The sequence below is a fragment of the Thamnophis elegans genome, chromosome 1, assembly GCF_009769535.1.
Source record: "Thamnophis elegans isolate rThaEle1 chromosome 1, rThaEle1.pri, whole genome shotgun sequence".
In the NCBI taxonomy this organism is placed as follows: Eukaryota; Metazoa; Chordata; class Lepidosauria; order Squamata; family Colubridae; genus Thamnophis; species Thamnophis elegans.
In genome coordinates this window covers 66,935,335-66,951,456 of record NC_045541.1, presented here as the reverse complement: position 1 = coordinate 66,951,456, position 16,122 = coordinate 66,935,335, and the positions used below count along the sequence as shown (strand labels likewise).

Sequence of the window (16,122 nt, the reverse complement as noted above, 5' to 3'; positions counted from 1 at the left end):
GTTCAAAGGCCTCAATTTTCTGATGCTCAACCTTTCTTATGGTCCAACTTTCACGGCCATACATTGCAACTGGAAAAACCATAGCCTTGACTATACACACTTTTGTTGGCAGGGTGATGTCTCTGCTTTATAGTATGCTGTCTAGATTTGCCATAGCTTTCCTCGCCAGGAATAAAATATAGTAATAAATATTATTTAAAAGTTAAATAATATCTCTAAGGTTGATAGAGGAATTCACCTTTCCTTGTCTATCCACAATTAACAATTTAAATAAGCCATTGCAGTACTAATACTATTAAACGTCTTGCAGATATTCATCATTTTAGAAGCTTAGCCACAGAAGGCTTTTAAGGAATCACTCAAAATGGGGGTAAAATGTAAAAACTAGTTTGTGAATATACAATCGGTGTATGTGAATGTACTTTAAAATTCCAAGCATCTTAACTTAGGAAAAAAACACAAAAGTTCTTAAAGATGAAAACTAAGATGAATTACAAACTTCTATAGCTCTATACCATAGTCTGACTTTTATAAATTTAAATCTTGATTCAGCATGATTTTACAGATAATATTTATATTTTTTGGAAATTAGTTTATAAACGCCAAATGCAATGCAAAGCACACTTCAGCTTACTTGCAAACATGCTTCTTTTTCTAGATATTTTGTTTTAAAAAAGTTCTCAAACCACTGCTCAAGTTTTGCTAACCATGATTTAATACAGGGGTCTCCAACATTGGCAACTTTAAGACTTGTGGACTTTAACTTCCAGAGTTCAGAGTAAAGCTGACTGAGGAACTCTGGGAGTTGAAGTCCACAAGTCTTAAAGCTGCCAATGTTGGAGACCCCTGATTTAGTATAAATCACATTAGTTTTAATGTAAGCATAAACATGAAGTGTGATCAATACTCAGGGCTCCTAACAGCTTCCATTTGCTTCTGAACAAAATCCCTTCTCCTGGATCTGTGGGTAGCACCACCTATTTTCATGGTGGAAATTGTATTGAGATACATATGTAAGTGACACCAAAAGGCAAACATGCAAGACTAGTATGTTTTCTTCCTGGCAGGCTGTGAGACTGGAGTCAGCACGAGCTCATAGAATCCGATACTTGGTGGTGGTCTCAGTAACGGAGAGGGAGAGCAAGAGCGAGATGGTGCTTTTGGGCGTGGACTTCCCTGATGAAAGGTGAGATGGCAAGGGTGTGGTGACATTAGGAAAACGAGCGGTATTATACCAGGGGTGGGCTGCTGTGGGTTCGCAGGTGTTCGGGAGAACCTCTAGCTAAGATTGGGCAGTTTGGAGAACCCCCAAATCCCACTCCTGGCTGGCCCTGCCCCTCTCCTCCCAGGAGTCCCCATGTGACCCATTTTGGACGCAGGTAATTGCAGGGCGTTCACAGAGGCTCGGGGAGGTGAAAAACAGGCCTACTGGAAGTTCGGAAATGCTGGGAACGGGCCCGTTTCTGGCCTCTAGAGGGCCTCCAGAGTCTGGGGAGGCCGTTTTCACCCGCCTGAAGGCTTGAGAAAAGCCTCCGGAGTCTGGGAAGGGCAAAAATGCCCCCCACCCTGGCCATGGTGCCTAGGCCATGCCCACCATGGCCACGCCCATCCATCAACTGGACAGAGAACCCCTTGATAAAAATTTTGAAGCCCACCCCTGTATTATACTGAGAAATAGATAGAATGGCCGGGTTTCACACATCACACTAACACACTTTAATTTTGTCTCAGCATGTGGATGAGCCTTGGTCTATAAACATTAATTCTGAGCTTTCATCGGTTCTGGTTTTCTCATGAACTTTGGCTAATGCAGTGGGTTAATTCGGCTCCACCTACGACTGAGGCTGCAGTTTTACCTGCCCTGGGAATCCATTGGTTGATCTCTCACTAATCCCAGGTGCTTTTATAAGTTTTTCAGTAATGGCTGGTAATGACAGAAAATGTTCTGGAAAGCAAAACCTATTTGACCTTATTAACCATACCTGCATACCTAAATGAGCCTGGGACTTAACTTTTTGATTAGTTAGAATGAACTGGGAGTCAGATGCCCTTACCTGTCTACTGCAAATCAACCCATTGTTTCCAATTTAGCCTCTTAGCCTATCATGCCACATAATTTCCACTTTCTAAATAATGATTTGTGGAAAAATGGAAGAAAAAGATAGAATACTCTTGAGTATTTACTTTAAATCATATTCAAAAGCCAAATTTAACAATGTGGATTGATAAATGGAAGATAAACTAAATGGCTACAATGTATTTTACTTGGGACTGCCTCTGAAAACTATGCCGAAACTAAAATGCAATTGATATAAAACAAAGTGGCCTGTGTGGTAGGAAGTGAAAGCCATTGTGCCCATACAACACCATGGTACTTTTCTAAAGGTCTACGTGGCTTGACTTCTAGATATATCTAGAATCAGGTCTTCAATCTACAACTGACCTAGTCTGATTGCACATCCCAAGGAAGGCTATTCAAGGCCCCTTGTGTACAGGAGGTTGTTGAGGGGAAACCTGGAGATATAGTTTCTCTGTGCAGACCCTTCCTCCTGGAGTACCCTCCCCTAGGGTTCAATTGACAGCCACCTGGTTTAATTTAGGAACATTTACCATTCCACAGAGACTTCAATAGGTAATTGTAATTATCACCATTGTGAAAGGGTGCCAGGGGATTATTATTATAATGCAGTTTAATTCTTTTATTGATTTTGTGTTTTACTGTTTTGGGTAACCAGCTAGGAGTCATACTTGGAATTAGGTGCTGTTATTAGAAGTAAACAAATGCATCTGTACTCCAGTTCATAATCCCTTTGTTCTCTTCATAAAAGTAGTTACATAGAAAAATCTTCATTAGAACTGCCTTAGTTTTACAGTTGTTCTTTGCCTCATGCATTTGTAGCCTGCTGTATATATTTTATTCCCTGGTCAAACCAGTTTGGCAGTTTGTAGAGGTTTTTTTCCCCCTCTTTCTCCCTACTGTTTTTCTAAAGTGAGCTCTTTCATTTATGAGTTCAGCTGGAAGCACGTAAAGTTTGCTACAGCAGAATTTCAAATCAAGAAGCAAAATAGAAGTGTTTTGAGTTTTCTTCTTAGCCACTGCAAATATTTCCTGCCTGTATAATATAGTCTGTCTGCTATGAAACATCTGTTTGACTGAAAACTTGCTGATAATACATTTATTTTTACAGTATTTATCAAATGATTGCAAGTTTAGGAAAGGACCCAGATAAAAGCCAAAGAAACTAGTCTCCAAAGCAAACATGCAGTATAATGCTTGTTTTAGATGCTCTCTTAATTCCTTCTTTCTCTCTTTCTCAAATAGCTTGGCTACCTGCACACTGGGTATGGTGCTTCCACTTTGGAGTGACACACAGGTTTTCCTTGATGGTGATGGGTAAGAGAGCTATTCCTTTATATTGCATATAATTGCAGTTTTTTGTTTTATTTTAAGTTTGTGTCAGGAGCTTGCTTTGCATACATAAATAGACTGGGATAATGAAAGGTCATACAAAGTGTATCTGATTGTCTTTTTATATCACAAGTGTTCACATGGAATAAACAGGTGATGCCTTCTCTACTTCCATTCCATAAATATAAGTGGCATAAAGTATATTCTAAACCACTAAGAGATTTCATTTGTTTCTGGGCTAGATCCTTCCCTTTTTATCTTATGGAACTGACCATTTCTGTACTGTGTTCTTTTCCATCTGTTCCTTTCTTAAAAGATCATTCCCTTCTGCTGTCCCTTCTGCATTTCCTTCTAAGTCACAATAATACACTCCCCCCCCAAACAACCTGATGAAATATGATGTTATAATGCAATGGCCTTTTGTTCTTACATCAAGAACACCCGAAGCAAGTATATAAGTTACGTAGCTTGTATTTTAATATTACAATGCAAGTTTATTTCATTTTCTGGGCAGCTAACAGTATCTAAAAACAATAAAAATGATATAATGAAATAAATAACATAAGTGGCAATCAAGAAAAAAGCAAGCCACACCAGCACTAATAATTATAACAATTAACACAACCAAGAAATGACTCACCCACGCTGTCAGAGTTCCAGGTTCAGTGACAAAATCAAGCCTTTATGTCTTGCAAAAGGCTAGCAGGGTTGGGTGAGTCTGGTTACTAGGGGAATGAAACCCCTAGCAGTGAGGCCCCACAATAGAAAAGGCTCTTGTTCTGTAAGTCTTGCAAGGTAGACAAGAAATACAATCAGAAATCCTAGCTCTATCTTCACTGCAAGGTTTCATTAACAGAACCTTGCAAAACTGAAAGTATTTCTCTCCTCTTTTTCTTTTACTCTCGAGAAAACTAGGGAGGGTCCCTACTGAAACATTTCCTATGCCCCCTCCAATCCTGCTATGAACTGAGATATCTTTTACATGCTGGTTGCCTAGTCTGTGTCTCTCTTCTGTATCCCAAGGTCATTTGCTCATACTATTACACTTCCATGGTCTGCCTAGGTAGCACTTTCTAACGGATAGGACACTTCCTCTTGCCAGGTTGATACAACTGGGAGAAATGGTCCCACCACTCATGCTGTAGGTAGGAGAGCTTGAAATCATAGAATGCCCTTTTCAACATTCTAGGTCCAGAAATATTGATCTATTCAGAACTTTTTAGAAAGCTGCCCCTCTCCCACATTCAGAGAAGTAATTGGTGGCAGTGCAAAGAAAGGCGAGAACAGAACAGCAGGGAACCCATCGATTGCTTTCCCAAAACTTTCCCATATTCAGCTGTGTCCAGGAAGAAGCCTTACTGCTAATATACAGTAAAGGCACCTGTTGGAGACAATGCTTTCAATATTTTCCTTCCTCGTTGGAGTTGCTTTGTGACTGAGCCCTCTCCCTTATGGCCCAAAACGAAGTTGTGTATCCACCTGTTCTTGCCACATCCCAATATAATTCCATTAATTTACTCTTGGTTGCTTACGCCTATAAAATCCTTTATAGAAAGGATAAAAAAAGATTTTATATATAAAAACCAAGATTCTCTAGGATTATTATTGATTTATCCTTAGCATTCTTGTGCCACTCTTCAAAACCAGATTTTCCCAGACTGGCCCTTAGAACAACTGCACAATTTAGAGAGCAGGGGAGGTAGGATTGACACAATAATTTTAACTGATAGAATCTATTTTTAGAAATCATGAATTAATTCTATTGTTATTCCAAAAGGCAGACACAGCCTAGTTTAATTTTTTGTGTGTTGGGGGAGAATGTCCTTTTTTTTTCCAGCTAACAATGGAATCTAGTATTTTGGGATATTTCATGCCACTTACCCAACTGTCCAAACTGTTAACATTTTTCTTTACAACATTCCAGATATCTGCCTTCTTCCTAGAGTACAAAGTTACTTAATAGTTGACTCTCCTATTCTTTTTCAGGGGCTTCAGTGTGACATCTGGGGGACAAACACGGATCTTTAAGCCCATCTCTGTCCAGACAATGTGGTGAGCAAGGCTCTTAATTGGATGAACAATGTTTAAGATATCCATAAAAAGGCAATAAATGAATATCAGGAAAGATACTGAAACTATTATTGCTGACCCTCAGGCATTTGCTTTTTCCTGATAACAACAGTAGCTTCCAAAGAGTTTAAAATATAAAAGGAAAATTTGGAGTTCTTTAGCTGTCAATCATATTTATTTAAAATTTTTAAAAAATAAAGGTTTAAATTTTATGGTGCTTATAAACTATTGCAAATATATTCAGTTGTACTGTAGTCAGTAATTGTATATGAAAAATGAAAGGATGGGCCTAACTGCTACAGGTTATGCTGGCTGTTGGATGTGATCTCTCCTGCTTTGAACACTTTTAAGTAGACTTCATATTCTCAGGGTCTAATTGCTTTTTCTGCTCTCAGGTCAGCACTGCAAGTGCTGCACAAAGCATGCAACGAAGCAGTCTCCAACAACTATTTTCCTGGAGGGGGTGCATTGAACTGGACCGAGTGGTATCAGAAGGCTGTGAATTCTGACCAGAGCTGCATTAATGAGTGGCTAGCCATGTCTGACCTGGAATCTGTGCGGCCCACGTCTCCCTCCATCTTCTCAGACAAGTCAGTGATGCCCCCTTTCCCCCTGGAGCTAATAGTAGGCCTGTGAGGGTTCCTAGAAGGATTTTACACAGTGTCCTAATCTCAAATCCAGGCAACTTTTGGACAAAAATCCCAGTCACTCTAGTGCATACCATGCCCTATTCTTGAGTCTTGCTTCTGAAGTCCAGCCCAATAACCTAGACTGAAATATTGCAATGGGGCTGGGGGATGCTATTCAAATCCCATTATTAATCCTGTGGCACTTTTTAGGCCTAAAGGAATAAATTTCTGTAAGGAAATACTAAGGCTTAGGATAATATTAGATTTATACCCTGCAGCGGGAGGGGAGGGGAAGGAATGGGTGTCTGTGTGGGAAACCTGAGGTGATGTTGTTGGGGGGGAGAGTCTGGTGGCCAAGAACTTTGCCGACCCTTCATCTCTGTGCCTCAGGCGAACAGCAAAGGACGTGACAGAACGGACGATCCGGGCCAAGCTGCGTGAGGTGATGGGCACCACTGACCTGGAGAGCATCACCTCCAAGGAGGTGGGATGTTGGGACCAGAGGACCTTGGAATAGGAGGTGATGGGAGTGTGGGGGAAAAACGGGAATGGCAAAGTGTGTGAATAAACGGGATTATGAGCACAAGAAAAAGGATTGGGGAGGATTGGCAAATATCTGGGAAGTCAGAACCTATAATGCAGGATAATGAGTAGCGGGGTATGATTAGGAAAAATCCCAAGTGGAAGATAACACCAGTCATCATCTTCCCCAGATTCGTACAGAACTGGAGCAGCGGGTTGGCTGTAGTCTGGAAGATTACAAGGAGTTTATTGACAACGAAATGTTGCTTATCATGGCACAGATGGATCGGCCTTCTAAGATCTTTGATTACCTCTACTTGGTAAGAAAATACAAGAGGGGGCCCCTGATATCAGCCTTCCAGTGGTTAAGAATCCCAAGGATTACAATTGGTGCCTCTTGATTGGTGATGTAGAAAGAATAGGGAACAGCCTTGAAGGACTGAAGGAAAATCAGCTACCAGGATAATGATCAGACAAGCACAGTTTAACTCCATTCTGAGAAACTAATCTGAGTAAATGTCTCAGGCCCCTCCCTAATTCACATTAAGATGAAGGGAGGAGAGGAGCACATTCAGATTTTTAAGATTCTGCTACCATAGCTGTTCCAATAAAAGTAGTGTTGGACATATATGGCATTGGTTTCTTAGTCTGGTCTACCTTACAGGACTGAAAGTATTTTGCTGCCATCTAATAGTTTTACTCCCCAAGGAAGTACCATATTTTCAGACTATAAGATGCACTGGAGTATAAGACGCACCAAGAGTTTGAAGAAGAAAACAAGAAAAAAAAGTGTTTGCCCTCCCCAGCCCCCAGGGGCACTCTGCATGTCTCCCAAACCCTCTGCATGCTCCGTTTTTGCAAAAAATGGGGCCGTTTTTGGCCTCCCCAACCCCCCACGCATCCTGTTTTTGCCCTCCCCAGCCCCCAAGAGCACTCTGCAGGCTTCCCAAACTCTCTGCACGCCCCCTTTTCATGAAAAATTGGCCTGTTTTTGGCAAAATGAGACCCTTGGGGTGGGGGTGCCAAAAATGGCTGTATTTGGTGTACAAAACGCAACCAACAATTCACCTTTTAGGGGGTGTGTGGAGAGTGCATCTTATACTCCAAAAAGTACGGTAGTATCTTCTAACCCAGTAGCCCCCAACCTTTTGAGCTCCAGGGACCGGTTCCATGGAGAGAGGTTTTTCCATAGACTGGAGGGGGCTGCTTTCGTGTGCTGCCTGCATCTTGCATGTGCGCAGATAGGACTTTTCTTGTTTGCATGGGCCAGTTTCTGGCTCACCATGGGCCAGTGCCAGTCTGGTTGGGGATCCCTGTTGTATATCACAGGCCTCTGTTAAAAGTAGTATCATAGAAATCAGCCATTCCAACTGAATTCAAGTTCTCACAATTCCAATTAACATGGCTAATGTTTGATTTGGAATTCAGAAAGTGGAAATCTAATATTTTTGAATGGGCCTCATTGGGGAGTTTATCACATACAGTTGAATTTTCCTGGAAAAATTCTGATTCTGTAGGGAGCTTTCTACCAGGAAATTAATTAATTAACGAATCAAATTTATATACCACTCATCTCACCTGAATGACTTGGGGTGATTTACAAATGAAAGCCATAGAGCATATAAAAATTCAGGTATTTCTCCAAGGGAGCAATAGCAACCTCCTTGCTAATAACATTGCTTTAGGGACAGTGGTTCCTCAAGTAACAGGATACAAAATAGACTGCCTATGACCTGTTTAATTCTACAATAAAGCCTATGAGAGTTACTGACTTGCCAAATAATCTCTCACTGTATTCTGGGCCAATTATTTTTGACTTAAAGCTTCCTTTATTTACTATCTGCAGATAGCTCTAATTTGATATTATATTCACTACTGTTAACATTTAGTCCAGTGGCTATGTAGAAATTTGTGTTAGTGTAAGTAGCACAATTTCTTCTTCCTGAAGATTACTGCCGTTTTGGTGTGAAATTAAGGCAAATCTCATAATAATAAGCTTCCCTCTGCCCCATTGTGTGCAGCTGAACTCTGCATGTTCTGTTCTCTGCTATTTGCGGTAGCAAAACTGAAGACTGTATTGAGTTGGGAAACAGGAGAAGACAGTTGGACTTTAATAACATGAATGCTGTAGTAAACTTAGACTTAGAATATAACTTTATTGTCACTTTATACTTATCGGCATAGATTAAAATAAAATTTCATTAAATGCATCTCTTAGTCGAAAACATGACTAAAATAAATAAATAGAAAATTGTGCATATATCCACATATATTATATGAAACGAGAAACAGTCTAGTCTGGATGTATACATGTACATGGAAAGAAAATCAGTAATTTTTGATCTTGAAGGAGATTCAGATCCTTGCCCCCTAAATAGCCTCCTCAACAATTCCACAAAGACTCTTAGCAAAAGTCTGAACATATCTCTACCTTAATTAACTGAGGGATCAGCTGGGTTCTAAAAATGAAAGCTCTCGCATTTCTGAGACTTCTGAAACTTTGTCTTGTTTTCTTTAATAAATGTCATTAAATGAAGCTCAGATATAATGTTGTATTCCATTGAGTGGGCTGCCAAAGATTTGACAGTGAAAGGGAAAAAATTGGGATTTGTTTCATCTACAATGGAGTTGCCTCTGGGGAAATTGAAAACTGCTTCATTTAGGAAAAAGCTGGGTATGATTATCTTACTCTGCATACCCTGGGTATGCATCCCAATGAACTCAATGGGGCTCACTTCTGAGAATATATATCTAGGATTGTATTGGGAGATGCTATAATTATTTCATTAAGACATGATGTCAGCCTCTGCTTCGCTACTTTCTTTCAGCTGCAATAGAAACGGGGGTGGTGGTGATGGTATTTGGGATTGGAAATAATTGATACAGGAGGTTAGTTAAAAGGGGAGTTTTGTTCTCACCATCTTCTGCGCATGCTGATGGCCGATGTTTGGAGTTGGTCAAGGCCAACCGTCCTGCATTCCAACCTGATGATACTTCTTGGATATGCACCCACAGGACACCTAAGGGATTTGCAGATTGGGCAATGAGGTGGGGATTGTTTGGGGGGGGAGGGGGCTGGGCAAATGTTTGATATGTATGCTTTCGTACGCATTTCTACCTCAGAACTTGCTTTATTTCACAGTTGTCTTTTCATAACCAGTAAAAGTACTTTTAATTCTACAAATGGAGTTAAGTGATTTCTTTCTTGGTTGCTGAAGAAGGCGTGCTTGACACATATAGCATATAGATGAGGCCTGTACATGCTTCAGAAATGACCAGTAGAGTTACTCTGGAACATGTTGGGAGTAGAGTGCAGAATTGTTTTAAAGCAGTTGTGTCTTTCAGATTTCTACATTAACCTGAAAGAAATACAAAATACACATAAAAATTGATGTATTAAAATAACGGCATCTTTAGTGTTTTTTTAAAAAAGAAATGTTTTCAGGCTTGTATGGAATCTGAAAAATGGTATCTCTGCTTTAAAAAGGTGCTTTCAAATCATTTTCAAATGCGCGCACATGCGTGGGTGTGCACACACTCAACAAAATTACAAATGGCAGTCACACATTTTAGGTGGATGATTGGTGAATAAGTGATCTCCAAATGCAGTATTTTTACTCCCTGTATATTTTCTTTAAATAGAACTTAAGGGGGCTTTTGTGACATTTTTTTACCTATATTTTCTCATGGGATAGCATGAAAAAATACATTCTACTTTCTTCTACTCTGAAATGTACAGAGCAGTTTCGAGTTTCATTTTATTTATATGCCACCCTATTCCCGGCGGGACTCAGGGCGGCGCACAAACTCAAGGAGGGGAAGGGAAAAACACAAAAACTACAAAAGTACAGGGCATTTAAAAACAACCAACAGCCACACGATTCGAGAGGGGAAGGGAACTCATCGACCCCAGGCCTGCCAACACAGCCAGGTTTTAATGGCTTTTCGGAAGGCCTGGAGAGAGGTGAGGGTCCGAATCTCTGCGTGGAGTTCGTTCCAAAGGGCCGGAGCCGCCACAGAGAAGGCCCTCCCCCGGGTAGTGGCCAGATGACATTGGCTGGTAGACGGAACCCGGAGGAGGCCTACTCTGTGTGATCTAATGGGTCTTGTACCACTGACTTCGCTTAAAGTATAGCTAGGTTCTGAATATACTGCTTTAAGAAGTGCACATAAATGTGTTAATATCATACACAACATGAGAGTGAGTTGTGTACCTGTTATTGTTCCTCCAGGGCTCTGAATGGAATGCAGCTAACCTTGAGGAGCTCCAAAAGAACAGGTTTGTAATCTTCTAAAGGTGTTGCTCAGATTGCTAGAAGTTCATCCTTGGACTTTGAGATAGCTATTTGCCATACCTCTCAGGTCCGACTTGTTGGAAGTGCTTTCAACTCTTGGTTTAAGTTCCATCCTGAGACGCCAAGTAATTGTAGGAGAGAAATTTAGGAGACAGGGTAAGGTTAGGTAAATTGGGATAGAAGAAACTGCTAAAATTAGGTAGATAACAGTGGTGTAGCAGTCTCATGAGAGTGGATTGGCAAAGCTCACTTGATTTCTTGCCTATCTTTAGAGTCAGCCATATCCTCAATGTGACTCGTGAGATTGACAACTTCTTCCCAGAGCATTTCACTTACATGAATGTGCGCATCTATGATGAAGAGGCCTCACAACTACTGCCATACTGGAAGGAGACCCACAACTTCATTTCAGATGTTCGGTGAGAATTGGGCATCAAGATGATTGTCATACAGAAACATGGTTGAACTGGCATGTACTGTAAAGTTTAATTTAATTTTGCCCTAATCCAGTTAAAAGCACTCTGTGCACAGCAGCAAGCTTTAGTGTTTGTATGGAATGATTCCCTTAAGAAAGAGTTTCATAAGCATCATCTCCCATGAAATGTTATGTATGCATATATCGCATTTCAGTAGCTATTTAAGAGGATCTGCAAAACTGGAAAGAATTTCTCCTTTTGCCTCTTTATTCACTCTTTTCAGCAGAGGCGGAGCACATCTCTGTGTTTTATTCAGAACGATGCAGGCAAAGAGCTAGTTGTGGATCTCTGAGTTATGCAGAAACAGTTTTAGACACAAACCACAAGGAATTATGTATGGGAACAAGAGATAGCTAATCCTTGCCTCATTTGTCAGAGCCACTTGTTTAAAAAAAACAAGAAGGATATCCCTGACTCAGGATCACCATCCTTGGTGGGAACAATACCCTGGAATAACCAGATTCCTTTCCAAAGCTGTTCTAAGCATTGCTCACTTCTGAGAATATTATCATAATAGTCTGTGCCTAAGGAAGTCAGTCAAGTTTATGACCATGATTCTCCTTCACAGGACCCAAGGCTCTCGCGTCTTGGTGCACTGCAAAATGGGAGTGAGCCGTTCTGGGTCCACAGTGATTGCCTATGCCATGAAGGAGTATGGTTGGTCGCTGGAACGGGCTCTTGGTCACGTGCGAGAACGGCGACCAATTGTTCACCCCAATCCAGGCTTCATGAGACAGCTGGAACTTTACCAGGGCATGCTGGATGCCAGGTAATTGGAAGGGAAGAGGACATTATTGATGGGCTGATACATACACTATATTGCCAAAAGTATTCACTCACCCATCCACATAATCAGACTCAGTTGTGAGCAAATACTTTTGGTAAAATAGTGTATGTAAAGGACAAAGGATGTAGAAAGATATCCAGTTGCCTGATCCAATCTTTCTACTAAAATCGGTTCTCCTGTCCTGTACCATTTTATAGGCAAATCTACACAATGGTAGCCTTTGGAAATGGGGCAATACAGATAGGGTGCTAATTATTCTGCTCCCTCCCATTTGTATGGTTTTTGTGGAAATTTCAGTGGGGAGCAGCTTAAAAAGATACTTTTGGAAGGAGCAATTGAGGAGTGGCAAATTTATTTTACAGTTAGCTCCTGTGACTTCATTTTAAGTCCATATATTATTTAGCTCTTTATGAAAGATAGTAAGGGATTCCTTACTCATCTCCCAACAGAAACCCTGTTGCTCTTTACATCCCAAAATGTCATACCCTTCTCATGTTTCTATGCAGCCGTCACAGCAGTCTGTGGGAACAAAAGGCGGGGGATGCCCCCTCAGGAGACTCTTCCGATATAAGCGATGCCAGCAGTGATCATTCTGGAAGCCTGGAGTATGAGACTCTGAGCAGCTCAGATGAAGAACCAGAAGTGCCAGTAACAATTCCCCAGTATTGTTTTCGTCCTTTACATGAGCCTTCTGAGAATCCCAGTTATCCCATGCCCCCCACAGGCATCCCCCCACTCAGTCTTCAGGCAACAGAAGAACCTGGGGCATCAGATGATTCAGGAGCTGAGGAGGTGCGGAGACACATGGCTACCATGAAAGTACCTGAGAAACCACCCGTACTCCGACGGGAACGCATTAACCTTTATGCAATTATGCGCAGCATCAGTGAGATGGATAGTCCAGAACACATCTCTGTGACAGAGGACACGCCTGAGGAAGAGGTATGGAATCGTTTAAAGGTACCTGAGCAGGAGTGAATGGGGAGCAGAAAAGAGAGACTGTTTATAACTAGAATACAAGAAGTAAAACTGACATCAGATATTTATTTATTTAAAACCTTGAAGTGGTTTACAATTAGAAATACAATTATATCAAAAAATAGTAGGTTAAACCCATAAATAAAAGCATACTGTTAAGAAGATGATGTTCTTTAGTTAATGACCATTTGTTCAGCAACCATTCTAAGTTACAATGCTGACTGAGGAGACTGTGGCAATTACAGCATCCCTATGGACCTGTGATTGCCATTTGCACCCTTCACTGCCGGCTTCCAACAAGCAAAAGTCAATAGGGAAGCTGGCTGGAGTTTTCAAATGGCAATCCCATGACATTGTACCTAACAACCGTGCAAGATTTGCCTAACTATGGCAACTGGAATTGCCAGAATAGCTGCCGCAAGTCAGCATGGTCACATGATGCCGCACTTTATGACAATGTTGCATAACTGAGTTGCCATTCCTAATTCCTATGATTAACCAAGGACTACCTGTAATGTTGGTACTGATATTGAAATCTAAATCTTCTGGGTCTGGTTTTTTTTTTTTTCAGGAGTAGTATCCCTATAGACTCCTAAAAGAAAAATATGTAATCTCTTTTGCATTAAAACGAGTAAAATGTGAGACACAATTCAAAGCAAACATGACCATGACCTCACCTGAGCAAGCACCTTATCAAGAGTTAAAATTAAATTCATCTTCCAAAATCTGAAATAAAAGACCTAGGTTCTGCTACAGATTGGACTGTCGGAATTAGAATCTAAGTAATGAATTTGATTGATTGTACTCTAGAAGGCTCTAAGACCCTTTCTTACTAAAGCCACCAAGTCCTGGCTGTTCCAGCAGGCTGGGGGGAGCTGAGAAGCATCTACCTCCACAGAAATTGTGAATGTTGGTTTTGTTTTTAATATGTTGTCTTTGTCTCGTTCCCCCCTTTCCCTTGTCTTTTGTGGGCGGCATACAAGACAAATAATAAATAAATAAATAAATAAATAAATAAATAAATAAATAAATAAATAAATAAATAAATAAAGGTTGTGTATGATTTACTGTGCCAGATTCCCCAAAGTCCCAAATTACTGCATAAATGAAGATAGGTGAGATTACTGGGACAGAGAGTTGTATTCGTCTAATAAGTCAGGTCAGAGAAAGGATTAAAGTGAGTGGAGATGGAGCAGCCAGACCTAAAAAAGCTTAAGAGTAAAATCATTCAACTAGATGCTTTGAAGAGAGAATAAAAGCATGCAAGTCTTAGAAGTAGCTGCCCAATGTTTTGTTTTCAAAATGAAAGTTCCAAGCCAGTTGCATAGAAATATAACCAAGCGCATTGGAATATGGAAACTAAAGTGACGGAGGAAGTAGTAATTTTAACCAGAGGTCCCCATGGCCTATTCGGAATTGGGCCTTGTGAGTGTTTGCTAGAGCATACATGCACATGAACTTGTGTGAGCAGCGGGCTGGTGGGCACTTGCACATGTACACCAGCTTGCTACTCATGTAAGGGCTACATGCATGCATGTGCACCAGCCTGCCGCTTGCATTGGCCAGTTCCCTTCTCCCCACCCAGCCAGACTGCCAAGCCACAAAGATGATGGACCGCTAGTTTTAACCATTTACTGATGTCCAACTCTTGGCGACTATAGGCAAGTGCTCTGCTTTCAAACCCAGTTTCTTTCAGTTGTTGGATGTTCATCTTTGTATCAGCTTTGAAGGAATCATACCAGTGTGTTCCTCACTTGCCTCTTCTTGATCCACTAACCATTCCTAGCATTGACTTCTCCAATGAACATGCATGCATGACATGGCCAAAGTAAAGCCAAGGTAAATCAAAGAGAATCCAATATAGTTGGTGATGTGCAACTCAATGAGTTCTTCCTCTCTCAGCAGGTATTTCTTCATGCTGAAAGGAAGACCTGTGAACTATCATCCCAAAGTGAAGAAAATGAAAAGCCAGTTACAGGCAAATTGTCTCTTCCAGGAGACCAGCGGGCATATGGACAGAGGCCAGGGCGTAGGGGACGGAGCAGAGGTTCCAGAGTCCATGCGCAGCCTTGCAAACAGCTCTCATACCACCCGGCACCAGGCAAGGTGCATAAAGCTGTTCGGCACATGGAAGGATCTGGCTCATGTGGGCGCAAGGCCCCCTTGCAGCATCGCCTCTCAGTGGCTCAGCTGGCTGATGCTGCCCTGGTAGTGAGTCGGACCAAGGAATTTGAGGGACAGATGAATCCTGAAATTTCCAAGAAGCTCCAATTGCCGTCTTCCTTGTCGTGTTCCAAGTCTCGACAGGTTGTGCGCCAGGCCAGTGTTGACATGGGCCCCAGTTCAGTCTGAAGACCTTTTCTCTGCCTTTTCCCCCTTTCTACTGTCAGTAAGCAAAAGATTTCATGGGAATCCCAAGACTGAAGACACATTTGTGATATTTAGCCTGAGGAAAAACATTTTCTGTACACTGCCTTGGAGGAGAGAACTTCTCTACTCCTAAAAGAGACCACAGCTGCTTTCCAAGTGCATTTTTCTCCTTTCTATCGATAATGGCAGAATGGGTGTAGAAAGGACCAGTGTTGCTTTTGGGTTTAATCCATTTATGTGTTACTGACTTTCTAAGAGCCCTGAAGATGTCACGGTTTTAAGTTTCATATGGCAGGGCTGTTTGTCCTTTAATTTGCTTTGACTGCTTTTATATTCTGTTCTGCCTCAATCTTATATTTTCCAGATTTATGGACTAGAATTCTGGTCATCCTCACCCAGCACAATAGTGAAAATTGTAGTCAGATGTGAGGCCTCCAAATAGGCCAAAGGTTTAAGATTGAATCCTCTCACTGTGATCCAAGTGGGGAATGAACTATTCCTTTTATTTTTATGTACCTACAGTTCCTGTGCCATTGCCAGCTTCACACAGCCTGAAAATAAAGTTCATTCATTTTCCATTTGGTAA

At 41.2% G+C, this 16,122-nt stretch overlaps 1 protein-coding gene across 3 annotated transcripts in view; it reads left to right on the top strand.

Moving 5' to 3' along the window:
• SSH3 (slingshot protein phosphatase 3) overlaps positions 1 to 16,122 on the top strand; it is a 25,334-nt gene extending 9,212 nt beyond the window's left edge. For 2 of the 3 annotated variants that reach the window (XM_032218541.1, XM_032218557.1), the window contains 11 exons: positions 1,068 to 1,186; positions 3,323 to 3,394; positions 5,396 to 5,461; positions 5,875 to 6,069; positions 6,499 to 6,592; positions 6,822 to 6,950; positions 10,863 to 10,909; positions 11,198 to 11,344; positions 11,970 to 12,170; positions 12,695 to 13,130; positions 15,069 to 16,122. In XM_032218541.1, coding sequence (XP_032074432.1) covers positions 1,068 to 1,186; positions 3,323 to 3,394; positions 5,396 to 5,461; positions 5,875 to 6,069; positions 6,499 to 6,592; positions 6,822 to 6,950; positions 10,863 to 10,909; positions 11,198 to 11,344; positions 11,970 to 12,170; positions 12,695 to 13,130; positions 15,069 to 15,518 — 1,956 coding nt within the window. In that variant the 3' untranslated portion in view covers positions 15,519 to 16,122. The remainder of the gene's footprint in view (positions 1 to 1,067; positions 1,187 to 3,322; positions 3,395 to 5,395; positions 5,462 to 5,874; positions 6,070 to 6,498; positions 6,593 to 6,821; positions 6,951 to 10,862; positions 10,910 to 11,197; positions 11,345 to 11,969; positions 12,171 to 12,694; positions 13,131 to 15,068) is intronic. The other variant, XM_032218549.1, reaches the window with a different exon arrangement.